Below are 27,457 nucleotides of genomic sequence, written 5' to 3'. Positions count from 1 at the left end.
TCTTTGGTCCTTCTGTTACCCAGCTCCTGGAGGCGGTGGTTGTAGCAGCCCTTGCTGGTCCACACCATGGCCACTTGCTGGCAGGGCCTGTGGGCCTATCGCTCCTACATGATCGTGTTCTTGCTGCCCATTCTCCTGCTGCCTCTGCCCATCCTCGTCCCCAGTAAGGTAAGGACTTGGTGTTCTGAGCACAGATGACTCCAGGGGGCAGGGGAGGGACTGTCTGGGCCGGGGTTGGGCATCCTTAGGATCCAGCATAACTTCTTCGCTGCCCCTGCCCTGGAAGTGAGGCTATCGCCCCCTGCTCCTCCTGAGGACTGAGGGCTAGGAGGTCAAACGGGGCTTTTCCTTGGCACCCAGTTGCAGGAGCCCAGCGTGATTTGCTTAGGTGGGTTTGCAACCTACTGCCCTAGAAAACAGGAAACCAGTTCCATCAACGAGATGCAAGGGGGGCAGATGGAGCTGATCTGCCTACAGTGTGCCCACCTAGCCCTGGACTGGGCTCCATGGGGGCTGAGACGGGCTGGCTGCGGGGAGGGGACAGCTGGGCGAGCAGTGGCAGAGTGAAGAGGGTTGGAAGGACAATAGGAGAAAGCTGGCTGCAGGCGGTCTGCATCTTTAAGAGCATAAACAGGAGGAGAAAGAGTTCACCTGTGGATTCAAGGGCTAAGTCTGTGGAGGAGGAGGGGTGGGAGTTGGAAGAGGGGACCCCTGCAGGTAGACAGCACAAAAACTGTGCCCTAGATGGAGGGGCAGCTGGGCACAACCAGGCGTCACTGCCTCCTCTTCCGCCCCCAGCAGAAGTCATAACTTCATCTCTCATTAAATCAAGCCGCCGCCAATGCCTGCCCTGCCCTAGGCACCCAGTGACATTTTCCACCATCTTAAGAGGTCAGGCCTGACTGTCCCACTTGACAGATGGGGAAGGTGAGGTTAAGCCACTTAGTCAAAGTCCCAGGGCAGATTCGAGTTTCATGGAACTTGGATATTATACACCTTTGGGCCCCACTCTGTAAGAAAAAGGACACAAAAGTATGAATCTGAAATTAGCTTGGGGCTTTGGGAAGGGTCCAGGAGGAAGGCCTTGAAGTTCAATCTTCAGTCAGTCAGCCTCTGGCAAATCACACAGCTGGGAGGTTCAGAGCTGGGGGTGTGATCCGGTGCCAAAGCATGTCTTCTCTCCACCCTGCTGCCTCCTGCCCCACCCCACACCCCCAGAACTGCCCATCGAGCCATTTTCTTCCTTTGGTCATAGATAGAGAAATTGAGTCAGACTTTTTTGTTCATGGTATCCCAAAGGAGTGAGAGACGGGGGGTGGTAATGGCACAGCCCCTGGGCGCCTGACACCTGGTCAGTAACAAGGCCCAGCTGACCTTTGAGATGACCTTCATCTCAGGCCAAAGCCAGTGGCATCTCAGTGCTAGGGACCCATCAGATGGGTTTTCCGACAGGCTGGGCAAGTGTGTTAACCCCAGGAGGGAAGCCAGACAGGGATTTTGATTTCTTCCCAGTTCCCCTCGACCTGGGGAAGCACAGCGCAGAAAGATTCAGTAACTTGCCCAGGTCACACAGGAAATCCTGAGTCGGTGCCAGAAGCCATGCCTCTTGGTGAGACTGGGATGTGTTAGCAGCCCCTGTCTTCTCTGCACCGTATCTGGTGGCCCTGCTACCTGCCTCTGGCTCACAGAGGCTGCCAGCCCCATCCTGACTCTGGTCCTGTCTAGGAGAGGCCAGCCCCTCTCAAGGACTTTGCTCCTTCAATTGTCCTCTCACTCTCCTACAAGATAAATATTTCCTGTCTGCCTGATCGCCCCCATCCACATATGGAGGTGCTGTAATATCTCTCATCTTAAACAAACAAGCGCTCTCTTTCAAGGCCACACTCCTTCCAGAGAGTGCCTCTTTCTCTGCTCTCTCTCATAACAGGAAGCCTCAAGACACTGTCTACACCACAAGTGCACTTTCTCTTTTGTCAGCTCCCATCTCCAAGACTCAGATCCCATCAACTTCCTTGTGACCAAACCCTGGGCCACTCTCACATTCCTCAGTCCCTCGGCAGCATTTGTCACAGCTGTCACCCCATCTTTGCTGTGCTGTCTTCTGTTGGCTTTGGTGACACCTTCTCCTGGTTCCTGCCCAGCCCTGCCCCTTCCCACCTTTCCTGACTCAGGTTCCTTCTCCATCTGACTCTGAGGTTTTCCAGGGTCCCCACTTCCCCTAGCTGATCTTATGCCATCTTGTGCTTTAAAAAGCATCTCTATGCCGATGAGTTATCAATCTGTAACCCCAGCCCTAACCTCTAAACTTATATTATCCAATGAACACCAGCCATCTCCCTAATTGAATATTTTCTTTGTAAGCAGGATAAGCAGGATACACTTTTCCACGTCCAAATCAAAACCCTTCCTGCCCTTCTCCAGTTGGCTTAGGCACCAGGAAATGCTTCAACCATTTACCTTGCTGCAACAGCCAAAAACTCGGGGACATTCTTGATTCTTCTCCTTCCCTCCTTTCCACATGCAGCAGAAGGTCCTGCTCACTTGATACCCCAAAATACTCTGAATGGAGTCACTCCCCGCCCTCGGATCCACTGTCTCCCCAGTCATTTCCCATGTGTCCCACTCTGCTCAGAACCCTACATTGGCCAGGCACAGTGGCTCACACCTAAAATCCCAGCACTTTGTGAAGACGAGGTGGGAGAATTGCTTGAGCCCAGGAGTTTGAGACCAGCCTGGGCAACATAGTGAGACCCCACCTTAATCTGAAAAAACGAACAAACAAAAAACCCTACACTGGCTTCCTGTCAAACAGGATAAAACCTCTTCAAGCAGCCAGGAGTCACCAAGGCTCAGCCCTGGACTCCCCAGGCTCCCTCCCCCGTGACCCACCTCTCGCTCACTCTCCCCCACCCTCACCAGCTTGCTTTCTGCTCCTCACATTGCTCTGGACTGTTCTCCCAGATACCTCCTTCCTGTTTTTAGGTTTCAGCTTAAATCCACCTCCTTAGAAAAGCCTTCTCTGACCAATGCCAGTCATTCTTGGGGAAAAGCCCTGTTCTTTTGTTTGTAGGGTGTTCACTCTCTGAAATTATCTATTTGCTTATTTTTTACTTCTTCTCTGGCTTCCTGCACTAGAATGTCGGCTCCATGAGGGTAGGGACTTTGTCTTGTCCCATGCAGAATCCCCAGTGCCTGGCACAAAGTAGTTGTTCGAAAAATACTTGTTAGGCCTGGCACAGTGGCTCATGCCTATAATCCCAGCACTTTGGGAGGCCAAGGCAGGTGGATCACTTGAGGCCAGGAGTTTGAGACCATCCTGGCCAACATGATGAAACCCCGTCTCTATAAAAAAACACAAAAATTAGCCAAGCATGGTGGCACACGCCTGTAGTCCCAGCTACTCGGGAGGCTGAGGCAGGAGAAACGCTTGAACCCGGGAGGAGGACGTTGCAGTGAGCTGAGATCACGCTATTGCACTCCAGTCTGGGTGACAGAGCGAGACTCTATCTCAAAAAACAAATAAAAAACCCCAACTTTTTTTTTTTTTTTTGAGACTGAGTCTTACTCTGTCGCCCAGGCTGGAGTGCAGTGGCATGATCTCAGCTCACTGCAAGCTCCGCCTCCCAGGTTCACGCCATTCTCCTGCCTCAGCCTCCCGAGTAGCTGGGACTACAGGCTCCTGCCACCACACCCGGCTAATTTTTTTGTATTTTAGTAGAGACAGGGTTTCACTGTGTTAGCCCGGATGGTCTTGATCTCCTGACCTCGTGATCCACCCGCCTCGGCCTCCCAAAGTGCTGGGATTACGGGCGTGAGCCACCGCGCCCGGCCACCCCCAACTCTTTGAATGAAGAAAGGAAGGAATGTGCACAAAGTGGATCCTGTCCTGCATCCCTGTTGTATCTCTACTGTCTGTAATGAGTCCCCAAGCTTAGCCCCATGGCCCTGGCCTCCAAAGGGGTAAGAAGGAGCCCCAGCCTAGGCTCAGATTTGTGCCCATAATAATAATATTGACATTTGTTGAGTATATTTTATGGGCTTGGCATTGTGCCATGCACTTCAAAGCATTGTTAGATCATTTATTTCTTTCAAAAGCCTATGTGTCGGGCCAGGCATGGTGGCTCACGCCTGTAATCCCAGCACTTTGGGAGGTGGGCGCCCAAGTTGGGCGGATCACCTGAGGTCAGGAGTTCAAGACTAGCCTGGCCAACATGGTGAAATTCCATCTCTACTAAAAATACAAAAATTAGCCAGGTGTGGTGGCGCACGCCTGTAGTCCCAGCTACTTGGGAGGCTGGGGCAGGAGAATCGCTTGAACCTGGGAGGCGGAGGTTGCAGTGAGCTGAGATCGTGCCACTGTACTCCAGCCTGGGAGACAGAGCAAGACTCAGTCTCAAAAAATAAAAAAAGCCTATGTGTTACCATGAGGTTACTACTACTCTCTCCATTTTACAGACATGTAAACTGAGGGCCAGTGTGGGGAAGGAATTTGCTTAAAGTCCCAGCTAGGAAAAAAGTTTGAACTGGAACCTGGTCTTGGAGTCTCTGCCTGAGGCTCCCTGGGAGGCCGGTGGTGCCCCCACTGTGATCCACCTCTCAGGCCATCCTTTCTCATGTCCATCCAGCTGTCAGTCAGTCCTCCCACCATACTTCAGTCCAGCATGTCTGTTGAGCTCTTGCTCTGTGTCAGGGGTTAACAAAAGGAATACAGATGTTCCGTTCTCAAGTTGCTTACAGTCTATAGGAAGAGACAGGTGTTTACGCCACACAAAGGTTCAGCCAGAAGGCTGCAGAGCCCAGAGGAGGGAGCAGATTCTTCCAACTGAGTCAAGGGAGAATCTGAAGGAGGCAACATTTGAGTTGGGCCTTGAGGGTTAGTGGAGTTTTAACAGTCAGAGGCATCAGCAGAACAGGTGAAGGGAACCACAGGAGGAAAGATGTAGGGGCCGGGAATAGTAGGGTGTGTTGGAGGGGTGGCAACAGAACCTTGAAATGCTAGTCAATCTCTGGTGGTCCCAGCAGACGGCGAACAGGAGGGCCTGGGGTCTTCCTGCTCTCCCAACCCTGCAGCCAGACATGGAAACCTTACATCCATTCATTTATTCATCCATCCATGCATTTTGTTAGTGAACACAGAACTCAGTACTGTGTGACAAGTACTGTTTGGGTGTGTTGGGAAGAGAAAGTGGGAGGAGTGGGGAGACATACAAAAAGCAGAAACAATGCAGCAGGCTATGACCACGGCCTGGGGAGGGCTGCTCTAGATGGGGTCAGGGAAGCCCTCCTGAGGAGGGTGTTCCAACACTCTGGGAGGTCAAGGTGGGTGGATCGCTTGAGTTCAGGAGTTCAAGACCAGCCTGGGCAACATGGCAAGACCCTGTCTCCTCACGAAAAAAATTAGCCAGGTGTGGTGGTGTGTGCCTGTGGTCCCACCTACTTGGGAGGCTGAGGCAGGAGGATCACTTGAGCCCAGGAGGTTGAGGCTGCAGTGAGCCATATGGTTCCACTGCACTCCAGCCTGGGCAACAGAGCAAGACTCCTGTCTCAAAAATAAATTCTCTAAAGTCAGCCAAGCACAGCTCTGGGTAAAGAGCCATCCAGGCAGAACATGCAGCAAGTGCAAAGGCCTGCAGATGGGGAGAGCTTGGCAAGTTGAAGGGATTAAGCAAGGCCAGTGTGGCTTTGGGGGCTGGAGTGAGGAGGCCTTGAGAGGCCTCACTAGATTGCTGAGGTCAGGTTTAGAGAAGAGGGTTGAGGTCAGCCAATGTCAGCCCTACAAGGCTACAGGGAGGAGTAGGGATTTTGTGCTGTGAGCATTAAGGGGTGAATAACTTACGACTCAGGGGTCATTCAGCTAGTAAGTTAGAGTCAAAACACAAACACCTCCTGGGACCCAAAGGCATCTGTAAAAAACAGTCTCCTAGTGGCTCAACATTGGCCAGGACAGAACTTAGCTGAAGTCAATATTGCATGTATTGTAAGGCCAGAAGGCAGAATTTCTTAATCTGAATCACTGGCCCTTTTAGAATGCATAAACACTACATGTGTTTGAACTTTAAAATCTGTGTAATTAAGGCTGGGAGTGGTGGCTCACACCTGTAACTCTTGCACTTTGGGAGACCAATGCAGAAGGGTTGCTCGAGTTCAGGAGTTCAAGACAAACTTGCGCAACACAGGGAGACTTGTCTCTACTAAAGATCAAAAAAGTTGGCCGGGCGCAATGGCTCCTGCCTGCAATCCCAGCACTTTGGGAGGCCGAGGCAGGTGGATCACCTGGAGTCAGGAGTTCGAGAGCAGCCTGGCCAACGTGGCGAAACCCCATCTCTACTAAAAATACAAAATTAGCAGGGCATGGTGGCACACGCCTGTAATCCCAGCTACTCGGGAGGCTGAGGCAGGACGATCTCTTGAACCCAGGAGGCAGAGACTGCAGTGAGCCAAGATCACGCCACTGCACTCCAGCCCAGGCAGCAGAGCAAGACTCTGTCTCAAAAAAAAAAAAAAAGATCAAAAAAATTAGCTGGGCATGGTGGCGTGTGCCTGTGGTCCCTGTTACTTAGGAGAACCAAGATGGAAGAATCACTTGAGCCAGGGAGGTCGAGGCTGAAGTGAGCAGTGATCATGCCACTACACTCCAGCATGGGTGACAGAACAAGGCCTTGTCAAAAAAAAAATCTGTGTAATTAAAATTCTCTTAGTGCAAGCTGTTCCTGAACCTCAAAGGCAGGGACTTGGATGATTCACTTAGGGCATGAAAACTAGACAAGGAATTTGGACCTCTGTTCTTGGCCCCACCTCTACCTTTTGAGACTTCTTGGCCCTCAGTTGAGATAGCAGAGTCCAGTGAACAAAACATGGATTTTGGAGCCAAACAGGTGTGGGTTCAAATCCATTCAGCAGCGTGTACTGCCATGTGACCTGACCGAGCCTCTTCAAACCCTGTCATCTCTAAGGGGTGTTGTGAAGATGAGCTGAGATAACACACATATATGTAGAGTGCCTGGCACCTAGGGCTTGATAAACACTTGCTCCCTTCGCCCTCTGCCTCTTGTCTGAATTCCTGGGCCCCTGGAACACACAGACTGGTGTGGAACCCTGTGTAGATGCCTCACTTCTTCTCCATCGCTCTGTTCAAATGGGCTCTTGTGCTTAGGAGGGCCTCAGATGTTCCCACCTATAGAACAGGAAGGCATGTCTGGTCACCCACCAGATTGGTGAGCTGTGTCCCTAGGAATAGCTATACCTGTGGCTGTGTGGAGATAGTTTTTCTAGCCTCTGGGATGCCTGGAAATAGGATAAGAAGAAGGACTCAGCCTCAAAGGCCAGGGGGATCCCTGGCGTAGAGTCCCCAACTTGGATTTTGCCCAGATTACTAAATCGTGTCCCTGCTTATTGGCAACTGCTAGGTGAAGGCCAGAAATGGGAAAGTAAGTCACCCTCTTCAACAGTAAAGTTTCCTGGATATAATCCAGCAGTGAGGCTCAGGGCTGTCGCAAGGATCAAATTCGTAGAGGAGCGTGGGAATGCCACGTTCATCACGGCGCCGGCTTGCGTTTTGCTCTTTAGTGCATACAGGCAGGGCTGGCCCTGGCCCAGGCTGTGATATCAGGACCCTTCTCCCCACTTTTGTTTTCTCCAGCGCTCAGAAATTCATTGTTCCCTTTGGCCTCTTAAAACAGAAGCTGATGCAACAAAGTCATTCACATCAAGGTGTGCAAATCAATGAAGGACACCTGAATGAGAACAAACGAAGGGTAGGAAGAGTCACCGCCATCACATGCAGCCTGAAGCAGGCATGCGGTGGGAAAGCTTTAGAATGGTCAAAAGGGAAGGCTTCCAGTGCACGCTGTTGGGCACAGGGAAGCCGTAGGCGGCTAACTAGAAGCAGCACCCCAGGTGACTGATTAGGGGAGCATATTTCGCTTTCTGGGATTGGTCCTGAGTTGGAAGTAGGAGTAAAGAGTTTGGGGCAAAAATCAGGGGAATTGGCAATCATGGAGCAAATCCTGAATGTTTAGGGCTTCCTGCTGTAGAGGTTGTTGTTTGACTTCTCAGCTGGTTATTACAGAAGCTGTGAAACGTATTTTTACATATGAACTGGCCATTGTCCCCTTTGTATATTCAGTCCTCAAAGAATTAGGCATTTGGCATCTGCCTATTCTTCCTGGAAAAGACTTCCGTCTCTCCACGCTCTTTCATGTTTTTGTTTGTTTGTGAGATGGAGTCTCACTGTGTTGCCAGGCTGGCCCCAAATTCCTGGGCTCGAGCAATCCTCCTGCCTCAGCCTTCCATGTAGCCACACACCACTGGACCCAGCACGTTTTCATATTTTAATAGCTGTATTTATTTATTTGTTTAGGTTTTAAAAATTAAGTTTTTGTTTTGTTTTGTTTTGTTTTTTGAGACAGGGTCTCACTCTGTCACCCAGGCTGGAGTGCAATGGTGCAATCTCAGCTCACTGCAACCTCTGCCTCCCAGGTTCAGGTGATTCCCCCACTTCAGCCTCCCAAGTAGCTGGGATTACAGGCACATGCCACCATGCCCAGCAAAGTTTTTTTGTTTGTTTGTTTGTTTTAGTATTTTTAGTAAAGACAGGGGTTTGCCATGTTGCCCAGGCTGGTCTTGAACTCCTGGGCTCAAGAAATCCTCCTGCCTCAGCCTCCCAAAGTGCTGGGATTACAGGGGTGAGCCACCACGCCCAGCCTATTACATGTATTTCAATAAAATTGGTTTCCTTTGTAGTCTTATGTATTTTATTTAGTGCATTTAAAAACATTCTAAGACAAAGGAATGCTTCATCAGGCTGCCAAGGGGATCCTGGTACCAAAAAAAGTGTACAAACCCCTACATCAGAAATTTCCCTGAATGTATACAAACACTTGCACACAAATTTTTTAAACCGCATGTGGTAGTATCTGTGTAATATTTTATTCAACCACAAGTCTGACCATGCCACTCTGTCTCTGCTTAAAACTCTTTGAGGCCTTCTCCCTTTTTCTCCCCTGTCTTCCAGACAAATTCCTAGAGATCCTCTCAGGGCAGACAAGGCTCTTTCCAAGAATGCATCTTGATCTTTTATGTCTCATTCTGTTCTACATTTACTCCCTCACCCCAACCCCCTTTGCCCACTAACTGAACTCCTACTCACCCCTCAGTACCCGCTCAAGTTTCCCTCTCTGGAAGCCTTCCTCAGCCCAGACAAAAGGAGCCTCAGGGACGGGGCCCCTTCTGCTCTGAGCTCCATTTTTCTGGTCTCTGCTTTACAGGTGCTTGGCAGGCTGCCACCCAGTGCCTTGCCTTGCCCCTGAGACCCGGGAGTGCTCCTGCCAGCAGCATACCCACCTCCTAGGGGCAGAGGGGCAGTGGGAGTGTCCCCCATGTGCCAGCCTGTCCCCACCCTTGGGTTAACCTTCAGTCATCAGGAGGACTAAGGTGTGACACCTCTGAGACTGTGGGCACATGTGCTGCTGCCTGACAGTCACGGGTCCATGCCAGTGACAGAAGCCATGATGCCCACAGATCCCACACCTGCCACACACCCCAGGTCCGGAGTCTGCCCTGGACTCCTTGGCACCTTCACTTCCATTTGTGCCTCATGTATCCTCTCTGGTTCTCCAGAAGCCCAGGAGCACATTTCTCTCCCAGCACCAACCCTGCTATGCGCTCACAGGCTACAATGCTTTAAAACTTATTCCTGGCCGGGCACAGTGGCTCACACCTATAATCCCAGTGTTCTGGAAGGCTGGGGAGAGAGGATTGCTTGAGCCCAGGAGTTCAAGGCCAGCCTGGGCAATATAGCGAGACCCTCATCTCTACAAAAAAAAAATTGTTTTAATTAGCTGGGTGTGGTGGCACATGCCTATAGTCCCAGATACTCAGGAGGCTGAGGCAGGAGGATTACTTGAAGCCAGGAGATTGAGGCTGCAGTGAGCTGTGATCACATCACTGCACTCCAGTCTGGGCAACAGAGTGAGACCCTGTCTCTTAAAAAAAAAATTTAAAAAAAAACCTTATTCCTACATTTGTTAGCTCTCTTCATCCTTACAGTAACCCAGCTAGGTGGATGTTTCTCTTATCCCCATTTCCAGATGCGGAAACTGCATAATGGAGATACATGTGTTTACAGCGGCGAATGCTTGATGTTTCTTACCAGAAAAGCTGAGAGAGGTTAAATAACTTGCCCAAGGACACACAGCAGTAAAGCGGGGCCTCAGCACTCAGCATGTGCCCTGGACATGTGCTTTCCCATTACAGAAGAAGTAAGCTGCCTGGCTTAGGGTTTGGAAGGCCCTCTGGGGGTTTCTCTCTTCAGTCTGCCCTTCAGGCCAGCCCATACAGGCACTCAGACTCCCCGAGGGCCAGCGCTGGGCCTGACTGATGCCTGTACCCCTAGGGCCCACGTTCATTCACCCACTCATTCAGTGTCAACTCTGCTAAATAGATGCCAGGCACCTCGCTGGGGTGAGCAGAAACAGACTTGCACCCTGCTCCCTGGAGGGTAGAGTCTGACAACAAAGACTGATACTCATCTTTTAGTCCCTAAAACTAAATGTTTCATTGCAGACTATGATGAGTGCTATGCAGAAGAGGTACAGGGACTTAGAGTGTGAAAAATGGGAATTATATCCCCTCCTGGAAGCCAGCCTGAAAAATCAATATTTGAGCTGAGATCTCAAGAACCATTAGGTATCAACTAGGCAAAGTAGGGAGGGAAGAGAGGTCCAGAGAGAGGAAATTGTGTGCAGAGGCCCTGTGGCCAGAGGGAGGATGCAGTATTTAAGGAACCCACAGAGGGCTGGTATGGCCAGAGCAGAGAGAGTAAGGGGGAGAGTGTTAAGACATGAGGCACAGGCCAACCCTGAACTTAGGTTCCTGAAAGCACTAGGAAACCACTGAAGGGATGTGAGCTGTTTTGAGATGAGTGTGTTTGTGCTGGGGGAGGGGGAGTGCAAATTAAAGAGATTTGTGCCTTGAGATCACTCTGGCTGCAGCAAGGGGAAAGGATTTCAGGGTCAAGAGAGGAAGCTGGGAGATGAATGAGGAGGCTTTTGCAGAGGTCTTGCTGAGACTTGGACCAGGCTAGTGGTCCAGAGCTACAGAGAAATAAATGGGAGCGCTCAAGGGGCAGAACCAGCAGGACTGGGTGCATGGCCCAGAGAGGGTATTTGTGGAATGAGTGGCTGATGAACAGGCAGGAGGCCCAGGGTCTGCCCGCAGTGGGCTTCCAATCACAGGGATTGACTGCTGGGTGGAGAAGAGTGAGGATCTGAACAGGGCGACTTCCTTGGGGGTGGGGGTGACACCAGTGGGAAAGGAGGCTTTACAGACCAGGCCAGCACCTGCAAAAGAGCGACAGGCTAGATCACAGAGGAGAAAGAGGCTACGCCCCCAACCTCAGGAGCCCATAAACAGATCCTGAGAGGAGAGTAGCTGCTACAGTCAAGGAACAGAGCTGGGGAACAACCACCCTGCTGGCCTGGGGAAGGAGGAGGCAGGGCCAGAGGCAGAAAGAAAAGCATTCACCACCAGGAGAAAACTCTTCCCTGCTGGTTTCTGAGCTCCAGGAGGGGTCACCAGGGACTGCGGTGCAGGCTATGCCTTGCGCAACTCCATATGAGAATGGCGACCTGGACTTGTGCAGTGCAGCAGTCCTGGGGAGTGGCCAGTGGCCAGCGTGTAAACCAGCTGAGTCCCATGTCATAGGCTGCCAGCTGAACTTGGCTGGCCTAGGCTCCATCGAGCTGGGCTGCAAGGCAGACAGCACTAGAGTGACCTGGAAGGATAAGGCTGATCCCCAAATCCCCACTTCTAGAGCTGGGAATACTGACCTTGTAATTGGATATACTGTGTGCCTAAGAAGAAAAGACCCCTAGGGCTCTGCCCTCAGGGAGTGCCCGAGAGTACCTGACCCAGGGGGCCTCTCAGAACACTGACAGCTCCTCAGTCTCAAACCCAAGCCCTCTAAGCATCAACAACTGTCAACAAGGCAATGCTAGACCTCTCTGAGTCTTGGTTCTGCCATTTTCAGAAACTTACTTTGAAATGCCCAGGCCAGGCACAGTGGCTCACACCTGTAATCCCAGCATTTTAGGAGGCTGAGATGGGAGGATCACTTGAAGCCAACAATTTGAGACCAGCCTGGGCAACAAAGCAAGACCCATCTCTACAAAAAATACAAAAAAAAAAAAAAAAAAAAAATTAGCTGGGCGTTGTGACACATGCCTGTAGTCCCAGCTATTTGGGAGTCTGAGGCAAGAGAATTGCCTGTGCCCAGCAGTTGGAGGCTGCAGTGAGCTATGATCACATCGTGAACTCCAGTCTGGGCAACAAAGCAAAACTCTGTCTCTAAAAAAAAATTTTTTTTAATTAGAAAAAATAAGAAATAAAATATACAAAATAAAATGCATGGGATTACAAATAAACCAATTATTTTGAAATACAGGTATCAAAATATGGAAAAATAAATTGCAGCTCAGAAATAGATGTACTTCCTTGCTAGTGCATTAGGTAAGATCCGAAGTTGGTATAATAACTACCAAAATTTCAAAATAACGATGGAGGTAAACAGAACGTCAAGAGCTATTCTGAGATAACTGCAACAACTTAGCTGGATCAGTGTCTAATAGCTGATAGCCATAATCAAATATCTGTGACCAAGTCACCAATAATACCATTAATAGCACTATGATTTTATGTTCATAACCTCAGTTCAATGTTCTTGAATAGATAAAATAGTTTTCCCATTTAACTTCATGGATCCTCGGAATTCCATGCCCCAGTTAAGAATCTCATGATGCAGGAAGAACAAATCAGCGAATTGTGCTCCAGCTTGATAGGGTGCCCAGGAGGTGGGATGGGGAGGCAGGGCCAAAGCCACCCGGGGTTAACGAAGGCTTCTGGATGGAACTTTGGAACAGGTCTTGTGTTTTGATCTGAGACTGAGGACACCCTCAAATGCAAGATGTTTAGAGGGTTTGGGTTTGAGACTGAGGAGCTGTCAGTGTTCTGAGAGGCCCCCTGGGTCAGGTACTCTCCAGCACTCCCTGAGGGCAGAGCCCTAGGGAGGTAGAGAAGGACCCATCACAGACATAGGCATACCGGAGCAGGGAGCCATGCATCAAACGCACTGGAGCACATGGAGGCGAGTCTGACTTTTTTTTTTTTGATACAAGGTCTCACTCCAGTTGCCCAGACTGAAGTAGTGCAGTGGCGTGATCTCAGCTCACTCCAGCCTCAACTTCCTTGGCTCAGGTGATTTTGCCACCTCAGCCTCCCAAGTAGCTGGGACTACAGGTGCTCACCACCACACCCAGATAATTCTTGTATTTTTAGTAGAGACTGGGTTTGCCATGTTGCCCAGGCTGGTCTCAAAGGGCCTCCCAGAGTGCTGGGATTACAGGTGTGAGCCGCCATGCCCAGCCTGGTCCCATTATTAACAACTCCCGCCGGGCGCGGTGGCTCACGCTTGTAATCCCAGCACTTTGGGAGGCCGAGGCGGGTGGATCACGAGGTCAGGAGATCGAGACCACGGTGAAACCCCGTCTCTACTAAAAATACAAAAAATTAGCCGGGCGTGGTGGCGGTCGCCTGTAGTCCCAGCTACTCGGAGAGGCTGAGGCAGGAGAATGGCGTGAACCCGGGAGGCGGAGCTTGCAGTGAGCCGAGATCGCGCCACTGCACTCCAGCCTGGGTGAAAGAGCAAGACTCCGTCTCAAAAAAAAAAAAAAAAAAAAAAAAAAAAAAAAAAACAACTCCCTTTGGAGGTTGGAAACGGTCTCAAAGTGACATGCTTAAAGAGCCCAGCCACGGGAAGTGGCAGGCCCTGGGGAAGATAGCTCTGGATTCAGAGCCCCAGATCATTCTCCCTACACTCCACTGGTCACAGGGTGCCTGAGGCTGAGGACACCCTCAGATGCAAGTGATCATGCTCAGGGTAGCCGGTGAAAGCTGGGGCCCAGGAAGCCTGGCTTCTCCACTTACTATATGTGTGACTTTGAGGCATTTTTGAAATGTATTTACTCCTTTCTTTTTTCAACTGTGAAATGTGAACAATAGTTATTACCTCTGAGAGCAAATAAATGCAACTTGTAAAAACATTTGAAGCACATAGAATATGATGCCTGGCACGAAGTCACCCTCCAATACTTACACAGAAACTTCTTCCTGAATCAGCAGAGTGAGCGTCACCCCAGCCCTGCTCCTTGTCTCTGGCCAGAGAGTTCTGGGTGGAGAGGGTGGAGGACACCAGGGTCCAGGAGGGCTTGCCTGCCCTTAGTCCAAGGGGAGGGTAACTGGCCATTCAGTCATTGCGGGTGAGGAAACACTGGCATCAGCAGAATCCCACTGGGGGAGGAGGGGACTGGGTTTCTCTGGTTGAGGGTCAAAGTGGCCCCACTCCTGGGGCTGATGAGTTTGTGTCCAGGATGAAGAGAGGTAGTAGAGGTTTGGTGGAAAGAGATCTTGGCTTCGGACAGATTTGGTGGGGCTATGTGCAGTTGGGCAGGCTACACACTGCACAATTACTGGGGCACCATTCACATAGACTACAAGGGGAGTGCTCTTAGGTAGTGCTTGAAAGTTACCCAATCCCAATCCTTTATCTGAGTTCCATCCAGGCTCTGCCACTTTTTTTTAATAGTTCTGTGACCCTGAGCAAGCCATTTACCCTCTGAGCTCATCTATAAGGTGGGACCACCACACCCACTTTAACGGCTGTTATGTTTTCATGTAAACACAAAAATGACAATACTAAGTTCCTAAGAGTTGCTGAATAAATAGCAGCTGCCTCTTCCCCCAGGCCACCACCTACTCCCACCTCAGGGACCCTTCCCAAGCTTTAGGGTACTAAGAGTGTGAGCCTAGCCTGTACGAGGTAGAGAGGACAAGGACAGGGCAATTGGGATGGGCAAGGGAGGAGGGGCTCCCCAGCCCGTTTGTCCAACAAACCCCAGCATGCGGCCCCTTCCCTTGGCAAATAAAGAGTGGGCAGGTGCCCGGCCCCTGGAGAGGGGATACGGGTGCCCTCTCCCGGCTAATGATTCCCCAGCCCTGGGAAGCCTCCTGGCTAATGATTCCCCAGCCCTGGGAGAGGCTCTATAAGGAGGGTGGGCCTCCATTCCTGCCCCGGGTCCCCTTCCAGGCCTGAAGTCAGGCTTCTCTAGACTTGGGGGCTTCATGTAGGAAAGGGGGACTTCTGGTACTCAAAGACTCACAAGACTCAGCATTGCCCCACAATTCCCCGCACAACACAAGCATCTTGGGGGAAACTTCACATAGCCTATAAATGTAAATTGCTCCTCTGGAGTTGTGTAACGCAGCAGCCAGACCAGGATTGCTAGAAAGGATGCCACAAAACCGACTCTGTCTGATGGAGAGCTCACACCTAGCAAAGGGAACAAACACTAAATATCCAACAAACAAACATAGTCTTGCAGCTCGTGATAAAAGCCAGGGAAAGCCAGGGTGCCAGGCAAAGGTCCACATTGCCCAGGTCCCGCTCCTTCTTCTGGCAGCCTCCACCTCATCTTGGGATCCTCAGCTGGGCCCCTGCAATCCCACTGGGCTGGATGGGGACTGGTAACCAACTCCAGACTCTCCGAAGTGGCTGGCTTGTAATGTCCAGGCTCCCCAGGGTCAAAGACAAGGTGATACTGAGTGCCTTGCTTTGTTTTTTATCTGCATTTTGAAATGAGACCTTGGGCTTGGGAATCAATGACTGTGGGTTTCACAGGCTCTCCCCAGACGGTTACAAACGGCCTGGTTTGTCTGAGGGACAGGAGGTGGCATGGTTCTGGGACACAGGCCCTATGACAGCTCTGCCACTTCTCTCCCACCTGCAGGAGGCCTACTGCGCATACGCCATCATCCTCATGGCGCTCTTCTGGTGCACTGAGGCCCTGCCCCTGGCGGTCACTGCCCTCTTCCCCTTAATCCTGTTCCCTATGATGGGCATCATGGATGCGTCTGAGGTGAGCCCCCATCCATAGGAGAAAGCGTTCTGGGCAACACGGGAGGCCAGGGGGTGGGTTCCCTCAGACCTTGTTGACTAAGGAAGCCTCATCATAGGCAGGGCACATGGATTAGGGGTTCCTGACTCTGCATGAGGAAGAAGTCAGCTAGAAGGCTGAGGGCTGGGGTGGGGAGGGGCGCAGAATGAGTGCTGAGAGTTCATGCAAGGTGAGAGTGATTAGCCAGCCTTAGGTGGGAGGTGGAAGGCCTAGTGACACAGAAAAGGGGCCTTGAGGGCCAGCTAACACACTCATATACTTCTAGTTCAGTGGTTCTTGAACTTGAACAGCATCAGAGTCACCTGGAGGGCTGGTTAAAACACAAATGGCTGGGTCCAGAGTTTCTGATTCGGTAGATCTGGGGTACGGCCTAAGCATTTTATTTCTAACAAGTTCCAGTTGATGGTGATGATGCTGGCCCAGGGACCATACTTTGAGAACCACTGTCTAGTTTTTAGAAACAGCACTAAATCATCTATCTCCCAGTCCATGGCTTGAAACATGAATGCAATCACGGTAGATTATCTCCCAATTAATTATTCCTGAGGGGAGATAAAGTGAGTTTGACAAGAAGAGGGGAACCTGGTTGATATTAAATGGTAGATAATCCAGGCCGGGTGTGGTGGCTCATGCCTGTAATCCTGGCACTTTAGGGGGCCAAGGCGGGTGGAACACTTGAGCTCAGGAGTTTGAGACCAGCCTGGCCAACAAGGTGAAACCTCGTCTCTACAAAAAATACAAAAATTAGCCAGGCATGGTGGTGCGTGCCTGTAGTCCCAGCTACTTGGGAGGCTGAGGTGGGAGGATGGTTTGAGCCAAGGAGGTGGAGGTTGCAGTGAGCTGTGATTGTGCTACTGCAACAGAGCCAGACCCTGTCTCCAAAAAGTTAAATTTATTTTTTAAAAAATGGCAGATCATTCAGAGACCATTTCCATCCAGTTTCGAGAGCCCAGGGGAATGCCAGTCTGTGGGAATGTCAGTGACTGCATCCCATAACCTCAGGGGCACCGTGGGAGACCCCAGGGTCTTCCCGCCGCTCAGCCATGTCTCCACCTGCCAGGTTGCCGTCGAGTATCTTAAGGACTCCAACCTCCTGTTCTTCGGGGGGCTGCTGGTGGCCATCGCGGTGGAACACTGGAACCTGCATAAACGCATCGCCCTCCGTGTCCTCCTCATTGTTGGGGTGCGGCCTGCCCTGTGAGTTCCTGCAAACCAGCACGGGAGAACCTGATGAGGAGCTATCTGGGCACCCGGTCCCTGAAGGGAAGCCGGAACAGCAGTGTGTCTGTCTGCCCATCCCTAGGCTAATCCTGGGCTTCATGCTGGTCACGGCCTTCCTGTCCATGTGGATCAGTAACACGGCCACCTCGGCCATGATGGTGCCCATCGCACACGCCGTCCTGGACCAGCTGCACAGCTCGAAAGCCAGCAGCAACGTCGAGGAGGGCAGCAGCAACCCCACCTTCGAGCTCCAGGAACCAAGTCCCCAGAAGGATGTGACCAAGCTTGGTGAGAAAAATGAGGCTAGACCCTGCCCCAACCCCTTGGTTCTTGGAGAGAGTCTGAGGGTCTGTTTCGAGGGCTGTTCATCTTGGAGCCTTTGGGGAGAGAAGAAAGAGATGCAAGAAGGACAGTGACCAATTTGTTTTTCCTTTTTTAAAAATGTCAAGTCCCCTGTGTTGGGAATCTCCTCATCCCTGGGCAAACCACGATGCTTGGTCACCATAGCAAGAAGAGAGCTGGAGTCTAGGTGGACAGTCCAAGGTCTAGGCTCCATTCTTCCTGGTGGTTTGGGTAATCCTCGTTTCCCTCTCTCAAGAGAGAGGTCAGATCAGAGAGTGTCCGAGGGCGCTCCCAGCCTGAGACTCTGGGGAATGCTGGGCCCCTCAGGCCTGGAGACATCCTTTGTCCTCCTTCCAGCCCCGGTCTGGGCTGTTCACAGACAAGGTGCCCTGGAGGCCCTTGCAGCTCTGGCCACGTTCCCCAGAGCTGGCCCTGTACCTGCCCCCACCTGGGCTCTCCCTTGTTCCCAGATAATGGGCAGGCCCTCCCTGTCACGTCTGCTCCTTCGGAGGGGAGGGCACATCTCAGCCAGGAGCATCTCCACCTCACCAAGTGCATGAGCCTGTGCGTGTGCTACTCCGCCAGCATCGGGGGCATCGCCACGCTGACCGGCACCGCACCGAACCTGGTGCTGCAAGGCCAGATCAGCTCGTGAGTGACAAGGAGTGGGCCACCTTGGGGGATCTGCACACTCACTGGGAGGTGAATGGGGCTGGGCAGTTCTCGGCGCAATGTCACACGGCAGCCCATGTTCCTCCTTCAGGCTCTTCCCCCAAAACGGCAACGTGGTGAACTTCGCCTCCTGGTTCAGCTTCGCCTTCCCCACCATGGTCATCTTGCTGCTGCTGGCCTGGCTGTGGCTGCAGATCCTCTTCCTGGGCTTCAAGTAAGTGGCAAAGTCGGTGAGAGAAGCCCAGGTCCCTGCCCTTAGCCCTGGGAGCTTCCAGTTGGGTGCAGATGTGGAAAATGATATTATCACCATCCCAGTGAGAAGGCTTCGCCCTCCCAAGGCCCCTCTGTGCACTTGGACCCCCATTTGAGGAAATTACTGGGTAGAGAGTATTATCCCATTTCACAGACGCGCAAATTGAGGCTTCAGGAGTGGTTCGCAACTAGATTTGTCAGTGCTGGGGCTGCAAACCAGGTCACTGATGCCCCTTCCCATAATGCTCCACCATCCTTTGATGGGTGCTTAAGGGGCACACACTGAGCATGGTTAGTTACAGAAGCACCTGCTGTGTTCCTACTGCATACCGGGTCGTGTGTAAGGCACTGAGAATACTAGAAGGCACTGGGCACAGTCCCTGTCCTTGTAGCCCATCAGGTGGATGATGATATTGTGGGGGCCATGACAGAGGGAAGCCCAGATGCTGCAGGAGCACAGAGAACACAGTGCCTAGTTCAGCCCAGGTGAGTGAAGATTCCAGAACACCATGGAGGAGATCATGCCTGGGCTGAATCTTGCAGGACTAGAAGTCAGCCAGGTAGGGAATGGGTGAAGAAATTCCAGGCAGCAGGAGCAGATTGCACAAAGCACAGAGGCAAGAACAGACATGATGTGCTCGAGGGAACTCTAGTTCTGCAGGACTAAAACACAAACAAACAGCAAAAAGGAGCATCAGGTCATGAAGCTGGAGAAGTAGGCAGGGGAAGGTTCTGGAAGCTCTTGTGTGCCACCTAATGAAGCCAAGAGTAATAAATAGATTTCATTCCATCTTCCACCAGGTTCCTGGTAGTCACTGTTTGGAGCTCTGAGTTGGAAAATCATAGGAGACCCTGCTAAGGCTCAGTTAGTATCAAGTCTGTGATTGATTAGTGATGTCTGCCATGAGTATGGGATAGGAGTGGTGGTATGAGTGTTACTGTGGTATTAATTATAATTTGCCCTTCCTGCCCAGGCAGTGGAGAGCCATTGAAAGTTTTTAAACATTGCTGCTGCACTTTGGAAAAATCACTTGGGCAAATGTAAGGAAGCTGGATTAAGGTTGGGAGCACCATGACGGAGTCAAAGATGTGTGAAGTGTGGTCTTTGCCCTCGAGGAACTCACAGTCCAGCAGGGAGTTTGAGATTTACCCAAGTGGAAAGTTATATGTCAACACAAGTTAAGTCAGCAGCAGAAGGAAGTGGGCTGCAGCCTACTGTCCCTCTGAGGACAATGCAGGTGGGGCTCAGGCTGGCAGAGGATAACCAGAGCAGGCAGAGGAGGGAAGGGAGGACTTCCCAAAGGCTGTTGGAGGAGGAGAGCTGTGAGCCAGGGCAAGAAGAAGTCCCAGGGTCTGAGCTGCTAGGTCCTCCTCACCCTGGGCAAGGGAGGGTTCAGCACCATAGAACCCCTGGAGGAAAAGGGGCTTAATGGGGCAGGGCCAAGCATGGAGAATAAGCAAGAACTATGACCTCTAAAAGTCTTCTGCTCCTCCTCCAGAACCTCAGGCGGAGCTGGGGCCTGAGTGTAGTGACCCTGGGATGCCCTCTGTGGGCCTCAGCCTTTAGATCATAGGCACTCAGAGCCCCTTGCTCCCTGCTGGAGCAGGCCCCCCACGAGCTGCCCCATCCTTCTGCCTGCAGCTTCCGGAAGAACTTTGGCATTGGGGAAAAGATGCAGGAGCAACAGCAGGCAGCCTACTGCATCATCCAGACCGAGCACAGGCTGCTGGGCCCCATGACCTTTGCAGAAAAGGCCATCAGCATCCTATTCGTCATCCTGGTGCTGCTCTGGTTCACCCGGGAGCCGGGCTTTTTTCTTGGCTGGGGCAACCTGGCTTTTCCCAATGCCAAGGGGGAGAGGTGAGAGTTGCACGGGATGGGAGGAGGACACATCTGGGGCTCACATGCTCGGGGAGGAGGGAAGGGTATAGGGCCCCCATTGCAGAACAGGAGGTAACACTTGGTGGGGGATGAAGGTTCCCCAGGCTTGTCTATGGGAGAGGCTCCTCTCCACCACCCTCCACCCTGTGGCCCTGAGCAACCCCAAGCGGCTAACCCAGCCCTCCCCGTGTCCCCCCCCCCACCAACAGCATGGTGTCCGATGCGACAGTGGCCATCTTCATCAGCATAATTATGTTCATCATACCCTCCAAGTTCCCAGGGCTGACCCAGGACCCAGGTAAGCATCTGGACTGGGGCAGGGAAGGGTCTCCGGGCAGCCCCTGCCTTCAAGTACGTAATGTACCTTCCACCACACTTGGCAGGAGTAGGCAAAGCCCAGAAAGGCTGGAGCGACTTCCCAAGGGCACAGGGACTCGGGGACAAAGTTGAGATGTTGCAGAACTGAGGGTCCCCTCCTGCATGCGTTAAGCTCCAAAAGGGACCCACACAGGAAGCCCGCAAATGGAGAGGGGAAAGGCCTGTTTATTCTTTGGTGACCCATCCTTCTCTGCTTGGGGAGTAGAAAACCCAGGGAAGCTGAAGGCCCCTCTTGGCCTCCTCGACTGGAAGACGGTGAACCAGAAGATGCCGTGGAATATCGTGTTATTGCTGGGTGGTGGCTACGCCCTGGCCAAGGGCAGTGAGGTGAGAGGCCCCCAGCCCCCTCCTCAGCCTGTTTGAGGGTGTCTCTGTGGCAGGGAGAGAGGGGGCCCTGCTTCTATCCCACAGAGGGGAGGCCTGCTCCCTACGTGGGAGCCTCCCGGGTAGGCAGAGCCTTTGCAGCAGCTGGGGAGAGACAGGTCAGAGCCCTCATGTGGGAGGAAGAAACACAAGCCCTAGGGACCTCTTAGTTCAGTTCTCAAAGTCCAAGGGAAGGCAGGATTCTCTGGTGGGGCGGGGCCTGTTCTCAGAGACAAATGCCATCCCACCCCAGCCCCTTGCCCGCTGCCAGACAGAGCACACAATAGCATCAGCACTGAAGTAATTGGGGGTTGTGTTGACGCGGTCTGCCCACCGCAGCCACCAGGGGGCACCATGATCACACCCACCCAGGCTCTGGGGACCAGAACATCTTTCCCCAGAGCCTCCCTCCAAAAGAGAGAAATCCCTGACACGGCATCCCTGGGCCTCCGTGTTCTGGCTCAAACAGGAGGCAGCTGCCCAGGTCAGGGAGTGGTGCAGGGGACTCCTGGGTCTGTGGCATGTTCATTCATCCACTGACTGTGCCCGGTGCTGTGCTAGGCGCTGGCCCCAGTGAGCAAGATTAAGTCCCAGCTTACAGCCTGGCATTCCAGACGTGGCAAGGCAAGACCTTGGAGCTCTTCTGACTGTCCCTATCCTCCCATTAGCCTCTTGCAGCCTCTGTCAGCGTCCTCCCCCAACTTTCCTTCCCTGCCAGGAGCAAGGTTCCCTCTGCCCCAAGCCACTGGACTGGAAGGGGCAGGAAGAGGGCTAAGGTTGTCCAGGGACCTCCTGAGAGAGATCAGGAAGGCCGGGGTCAGTGCGATCAAAGATTTTTGCCCCCACCAAGCCCCAAGTTTCCCAAGAAGACCCTTTGGCCCCCTCCTAATTTTTCATCTGCCCCTTCTTCCCACACCCAGCTGTTCTTCAAGAGCAAGAAAGGGCACCCCTTGGTCTTAGCTGGGTCCTATCATCCCTTTAGAGCTGTCTTTGACTCTGAATACCAGGGAGATGTTAGCAGGAGCAGGAGCCTCATAGAGCCTCGGCAGAAGACTTGGGGGCCCAGGCAGCCTTGCCTCTCACATGCCATCCTCCTCTGCCCACAGCGATCAAGCCTGTCAGAGTGGCTGGGAAACAAGCTGACCCCACTGCAGAGTGTGCCAGCTCCAGCCATTGCCATCATCCTCTCCCTCCTGGTGGCCGTCTTCACCGAGTTCACTAGCAACGTGGCCACCACTACGATCTTCCTGCCCATCCTAGCCTCCATGGTGAGCTGGCCCTCAGAAACACCTCCTCCAGGCAGCCCTCCTGCCTGCCCCACCAGGGGTTCTGCCTGCTGGGCAGAGTATCCTGTCTTTGCACCTCCTCTTTTCGTTTTCCTGAAGAGGACCCCTGAGTTTCCATCCTTCTCCAGGCTCTTGAGCCACCTTGGGCCCCAAGGCGCTTTGGCCCCTGACTCACCCCGTCCCTCATGATGTCACCCCTGGAGTATCCTGATGGGGATCCTGGTGGCCTCACCCACTTCCCCACCCCAGTCCCTGTTCTGGTCATTCCTGAGGTGACGGGGTGAAATTGCTCCCCGAAGCGTCCCAAGCCCCTTCCTCCCCAGGTGTGTTCCTGCAGCCTTTGATGACACCCCCGGAGCCCCTTTGAGATCGGTTTTATGGGCCCCTCCCTTCACCACACCCCACAAGGCAGGGCAGCACACTCATTCCCTCCAGAGAGGTCAAGAGGCCCTTCCAGGTCACCCAGTGCCTTCTGGGAGAAGTGGTGGGCTCATGACCAGAGAGCGTATTGGGGTACAGGGGTTGTCCCCCAGAGAAGCAGGAGAATTGGGGGCCATGCCCCTCCCTCTGGGATGGGGACCAAGGTCAGCTCTGCCCCACTGCCTCCCACTCCAGGCCCAGGCCATCTGCCTCCACCCTCTCTATGTCATGCTCCCCTGCACTATGGCCACCTCCCTGGCCTTCATGCTGCCCGTGGCCACCCCGCCCAATGCCATCGTCTTCTCTTTCGGGGACCTCAAAGTGTTGGATATGGTAAGTGGCAGGGAGGCCTGAATACCTCATCCCTCCTTCCTGCTCTGACTTTTCATCTTAGTGAACCACAAAGCAGCTTAAAGCCACTGAGAGTCTCAGAGTTGAGCGGGTCCTCATCTGGAATCAAGGTGCAGTGGGGGAGGTTGGGACATGACCTCTCAGTGGTGGCATCTTCAGGCCCTGCCAGCCTCAGGCTATGTGAGAGGGAGAGAAGTGGGTGGGGAACATGGGGAAGGCTCCGAGATGCCAGGCACCCACACTCAGGGAGATGAGCTCAGAGAGAGCAAGCCCAGGTCCTGGAAGCTCAGGAGGAGTGCCCCTTTGCCCTGTTAGCACAGAGAGTAAAGCAAGGGGCAAAGGCATTGGCTATGCTGCAAGTTAGGCCAAAGGGAGGACTTCCCAGAGAGAATTTTGCTGGTAGGAGGGCTCCTGTGCACCCCCAAACACCTGGGGACTTGGAGGCAGTCCAGCCCAGCCCCTCCTTAGCCAAATGGACTCTCCTCACACCAGGCCCGGGCGGGATTCCTGCTCAACATCATTGGAGTCCTGGTCATCGCACTGGCCATCAACAGCTGGGGCATCCCCCTCTTCAGCCTGCACTCTTTCCCCGCCTGGGCACAGTCCAACACCACAGCCCAGTGCCTGCCGAGCCTGGCCAACACCACCACACCAAGCCCCTAGGCTGGGGCACAGCCTGGCCATGCCCAGGAAGACCCACCCCGTTCCCACTCCTCTGAGCCGGGAGGGGACACCCCAAGCTCCAGGCCAAAGGCTGAAAGGCACGCGTGTATATAATCTCTTGTGTGTCTGTAAGGAAGGTGTGTATGCTCAATTTCCTATGTGCTGGAAGAAAAGGTGTGTGCATGTGTGTGCGCATATGAGTGCGCCTGCATGGATGTGAGGGGTGTGTGACGTGAGGCTATCTGAGGGGGGCTGTGTACACGCACATGATCCTAGGTATGTATGCTGGACAGTGCACATGTGTGTGTTCACAGACAATACAACATGCCCTCTCTGGTGCCCCAGGTCTTGGTATCCCCAGCTTAGTGACCAGACTTACTTGCACTGTATTTATTGAAATTCAGGCTTGGAGTGGCCTGGGAGGAGGGGCTGCCAGCAGCTGCCATGGGAACAGCCTCTGGGACTGGCCCAACATACTGAGGGCTCCCCAGCCTTCTGGTGTTTTGGTGGATGTTCAAATATTAACCACATTAAAGTCTTTTTCAGTAAAGTCTGGGATGGTTTTTCACGGCACTCTCCAGGGCTAGTCCCCAGTGTGGTTCAGACCCCAGGTTGGGGGAGTCCAGAGGGAGGGGGCCTGGCCTTTGTCCTATATGCAGCCCCCTTGGCACCCCTCCCACCCAGGGGGGAAGGTAATGGTCGGGCATCCCTGCCAAGGCCCATCAGAGTGGGCGCAGCCACCTAGTACAGCAGCACTGACATCACTGGGCCTGGCTAATTGGGAGCTGCCAGTCCCTGCGTGTCTTTGGGAAAACCGGCCTCCCCGTTCCCAGAGCACTCCCTGGCTATTTACATAAAACCCTCTGCCCCTGCCAATTCCTCATCGACCCTTCCTCCAGCTGGAAAAACCGGTCCCACCAGGCCAGAGAAGGCAGGCTGACCTGTGCTGGGTGCCCAGAGGACGGACCCTCATCCTGCAGCACAGGAACAGGCTGGAAACTGGCATGGCCTTCAGAGTCCAGGACCAGACAACTTTGGATGATTCGGCCTCCCCCACCCCACCTCCACCCGGCCTCCCCACACTCCCCCACCCCACACCCTCATGGACTCCAGAGTTTTCATTTATCTAGCAAGGTGGGGGTGGGGATGGGGAAGAATGACACCATATCCATCATTCCTTCTGCGAGCCAAACAGCCCTTCCCTGCTGGAAGTTCATCTTTGTGTTGATGCTAAGTCTCTCCCACTGTGGACAGTGGCGTGTCAGCCTTGAGTTCATCCAGATGGAAGTTTCCTAGAGTCTCACCCCATCCCCTCCTCCTCCAGTGGGACAGAAAAGAGATATTTCTCATCACCTTCATGCCCAAATGAAAAAGGGGGCTGGGCTGTGAAGAGACAAAACCAGAAAGGATTTCATTCTGGATTCCTCTGGGCCGGGCTTTCACTGGGTCCTCCCAGAGCTGGGGGTTGGAAGCGCAGATAGGAGGGGGCACTGTGCGGGGGAGTACACAGCTGTCCCCAGGGGACAGGGGGTCCTGACAGGACATGCCAGGCATCCCAGAGAGCCAGGAGTGTCAGGCGGGTGGCTCCAGCCCCACCCTGGCCCCCCAGGCTGGCATTCCTCACTTATGAAGCACAGCCATAAATCACAGCTCCCACTCAGACCCACAGGAGGACCCCCTCCCACCCACCAAAGCTCCAGGCAACAGTCCCCTGCATTGGAAACGGCCGGCCCCAGAATGGTGGGGCTCCCCCAGTGGCCTACCCACAATGCGCTGGTTCCCTAAGGAGCAGCCCAGCTCCATCTGCAAGGAGGACCCTCTGCTGCCACTTCTTTCTGGACCCTGGCTGGGGAAAAGGAGAGTGTGCTTCTCAGGGTGCACATGCCCTGCCCACTGTTCTCGGCACACTTGCCCCTCAGTCCAGCTCAGAGAGGGTCAGGTGTGGACTGAGATCACACAGCAGTCCCAGAAAGTGAGCACCGGGCTGGCCCTGCATTCTCTGGGAAGGAGGTGGATGCCAGCCAGCCTGAGGGTCGAGAGTTTGGCTGTGGTGGATGCCCTGGCAGGGCTCTGGGGCCAGGCCTCCCCTAGGTGCTCAGAAAACACCCTCTTTAGCAGGCAGGAGGGTGGACAGGTGGCAGGTGGCACCTGTCGGCCTAATCACCATCATTAACTGGGCAATAAAGCGGCTCGGCCTAGGCCAGTCTTTGAAGGAAGGGCCCGCCAGCCAGGTCAGGTTGGCACAGGCAGCCCAGCAGCTCGGCTCCACACACACTCCAGGCTGCGGCAGGTAGATGGGCCCTGCTGGGACTGGGTCTGCGGCCTCGCTGCCCAGGCACCCACACCCCGTCATTGATGGCTTCTAGGAAGTTAGCAGTGAGCTTTGGGTGTCTCCTACCAGCCGGACTTGTGCAGTGCTGGAACTCAACTTCTGCGGTAGTGAGCATCCCATTGCTAAGATCGACGAGGCTGGAAGCGACTTGAGGACAGTCTGCCTGCTTGGAGCTGTGTCCCCAGTTCCTCCACAGGGCCTGGCACAGCGAACAGTGCATGAAGGAGGAATGTGTGGGAACTCTACAGGGGCTTCTTGCTCCCAGAGGGAAGTTGGACACGCTCCCCTCCAAGCCTTTTTCCAGACTGCCGTGTGTGGAGTGCTGTGTGACTTTGAGAAACATCTTGACGTCTATGGGCCAATGTCACCTTAAGCTCAGCAGATAGGCCCAGATTACTGAGCCGACCCATAGTGTTCCCCTGACCCTGTCCCCTGAGGTCCTAGGAGTGTCCCTGTTTCCCTACTCCCTCCTCCTGCCAGCCAGCACCAGCCCTCTATGGCAACCAGAGGGCCCAGGGATAGGCAGAGCTTGTTAGGGAGCTTGTGGAGGCAGGAGCAGGGCTGTCCACACCACTCTCTGAGTTCACCTGGACCTGGGCCCCGGCCAAAGTGCAGCTCTAGGGGTTAAGGTCATTGGCCCCAGAGTAGGCCTCTTGGGGGCGCAGGCCATGACTTCCTGTCTCCTCAGTCTCGGAGGGGAGGCTGCTTTCTGAAGGAGGGAGGGAGGGGTGGAGGAAGCTAGGGAGTGTTGGGTCAGGGGTCGGGTAGAACTGGATGGGTGAAGTTCTGGTGCAGTACCAGTCTCCAACCCTGCAGCCTCCACCCCAGTTTGGCAAGGGAAGGCGAAGGGGGTGTGCGGAGGAGAAGGCGAGGAAGGGAACAGAGCAGCCTGGTTGGAAAGAATGTGACGGGGACTCAGAAGAGTGCTCTGAAGTGTGGAAAGACCCACAAATGTGTGTACGTGGAGTCACAGATCCTTGGGTACCCACAGAACCCATAGACACATGCACAGACATGGATACTTGTGAACACACAGTTACACACATTCACACACAAACACTCATGCGCACAACATTACAGGCTCTCACAGCCTGAAAGACACACAGGACCACCCCCAGAAACACACACACATACACAGCCACAGCCACTTGTACACACACAGTCGCTCAGACGCCTCTGCACCCCGTGTCAGACCTGAGTGTTCTCGCTGCATGTGGATGCCCACATTTAGACACAGATTCTGGCACGGACATACCCAGTAGCACATTACAGCTCCACAGACTTCATG

The 27,457-nt window shown here is 53.4% G+C and overlaps 1 protein-coding gene across 3 annotated transcripts; it reads left to right on the top strand.

Annotated features, from left to right (window-relative positions):
- SLC13A2 (solute carrier family 13 member 2) lies at positions 1–23,919 on the top strand. Of its 3 annotated transcripts, none has more exons than XM_003277112.4 (12): positions 1–168; positions 15,840–15,968; positions 17,068–17,204; positions 17,311–17,516; positions 18,041–18,221; positions 18,334–18,456; positions 20,137–20,355; positions 20,586–20,674; positions 20,960–21,081; positions 22,224–22,385; positions 23,019–23,156; positions 23,667–23,919. In XM_003277112.4, the coding sequence occupies exons 1-12, from the start codon at positions 67–69 to the stop codon at positions 23,835–23,837; spliced, it is 1,779 nt and encodes a 592-aa protein (XP_003277160.2). In that variant the 5' UTR covers positions 1–66; the 3' UTR covers positions 23,838–23,919. The 3 variants fall into 3 exon arrangements, with proteins under 3 accessions (XP_003277160.2, XP_003277162.2, XP_030655699.1); XM_003277114.4 differs by having other exon boundaries at positions 67–168; positions 16,921–17,204; positions 23,667–23,837; XM_030799839.1 differs by lacking the exons at positions 1–168; positions 15,840–15,968 and adding an exon at positions 16,965–16,982 and having other exon boundaries at positions 23,667–23,837.
- Positions 23,920–27,457: the final 3,538 nt, after the last annotated feature.

Source organism: Nomascus leucogenys, chromosome 19 (genome assembly GCF_006542625.1).
Source record: "Nomascus leucogenys isolate Asia chromosome 19, Asia_NLE_v1, whole genome shotgun sequence".
Lineage (NCBI taxonomy): Eukaryota > Metazoa > Chordata > Mammalia > Primates > Hylobatidae > Nomascus > Nomascus leucogenys.
The sequence above is the reverse complement of the archived record's forward strand: the minus strand, read 5'-3'. Positions and strand labels throughout refer to the sequence as shown.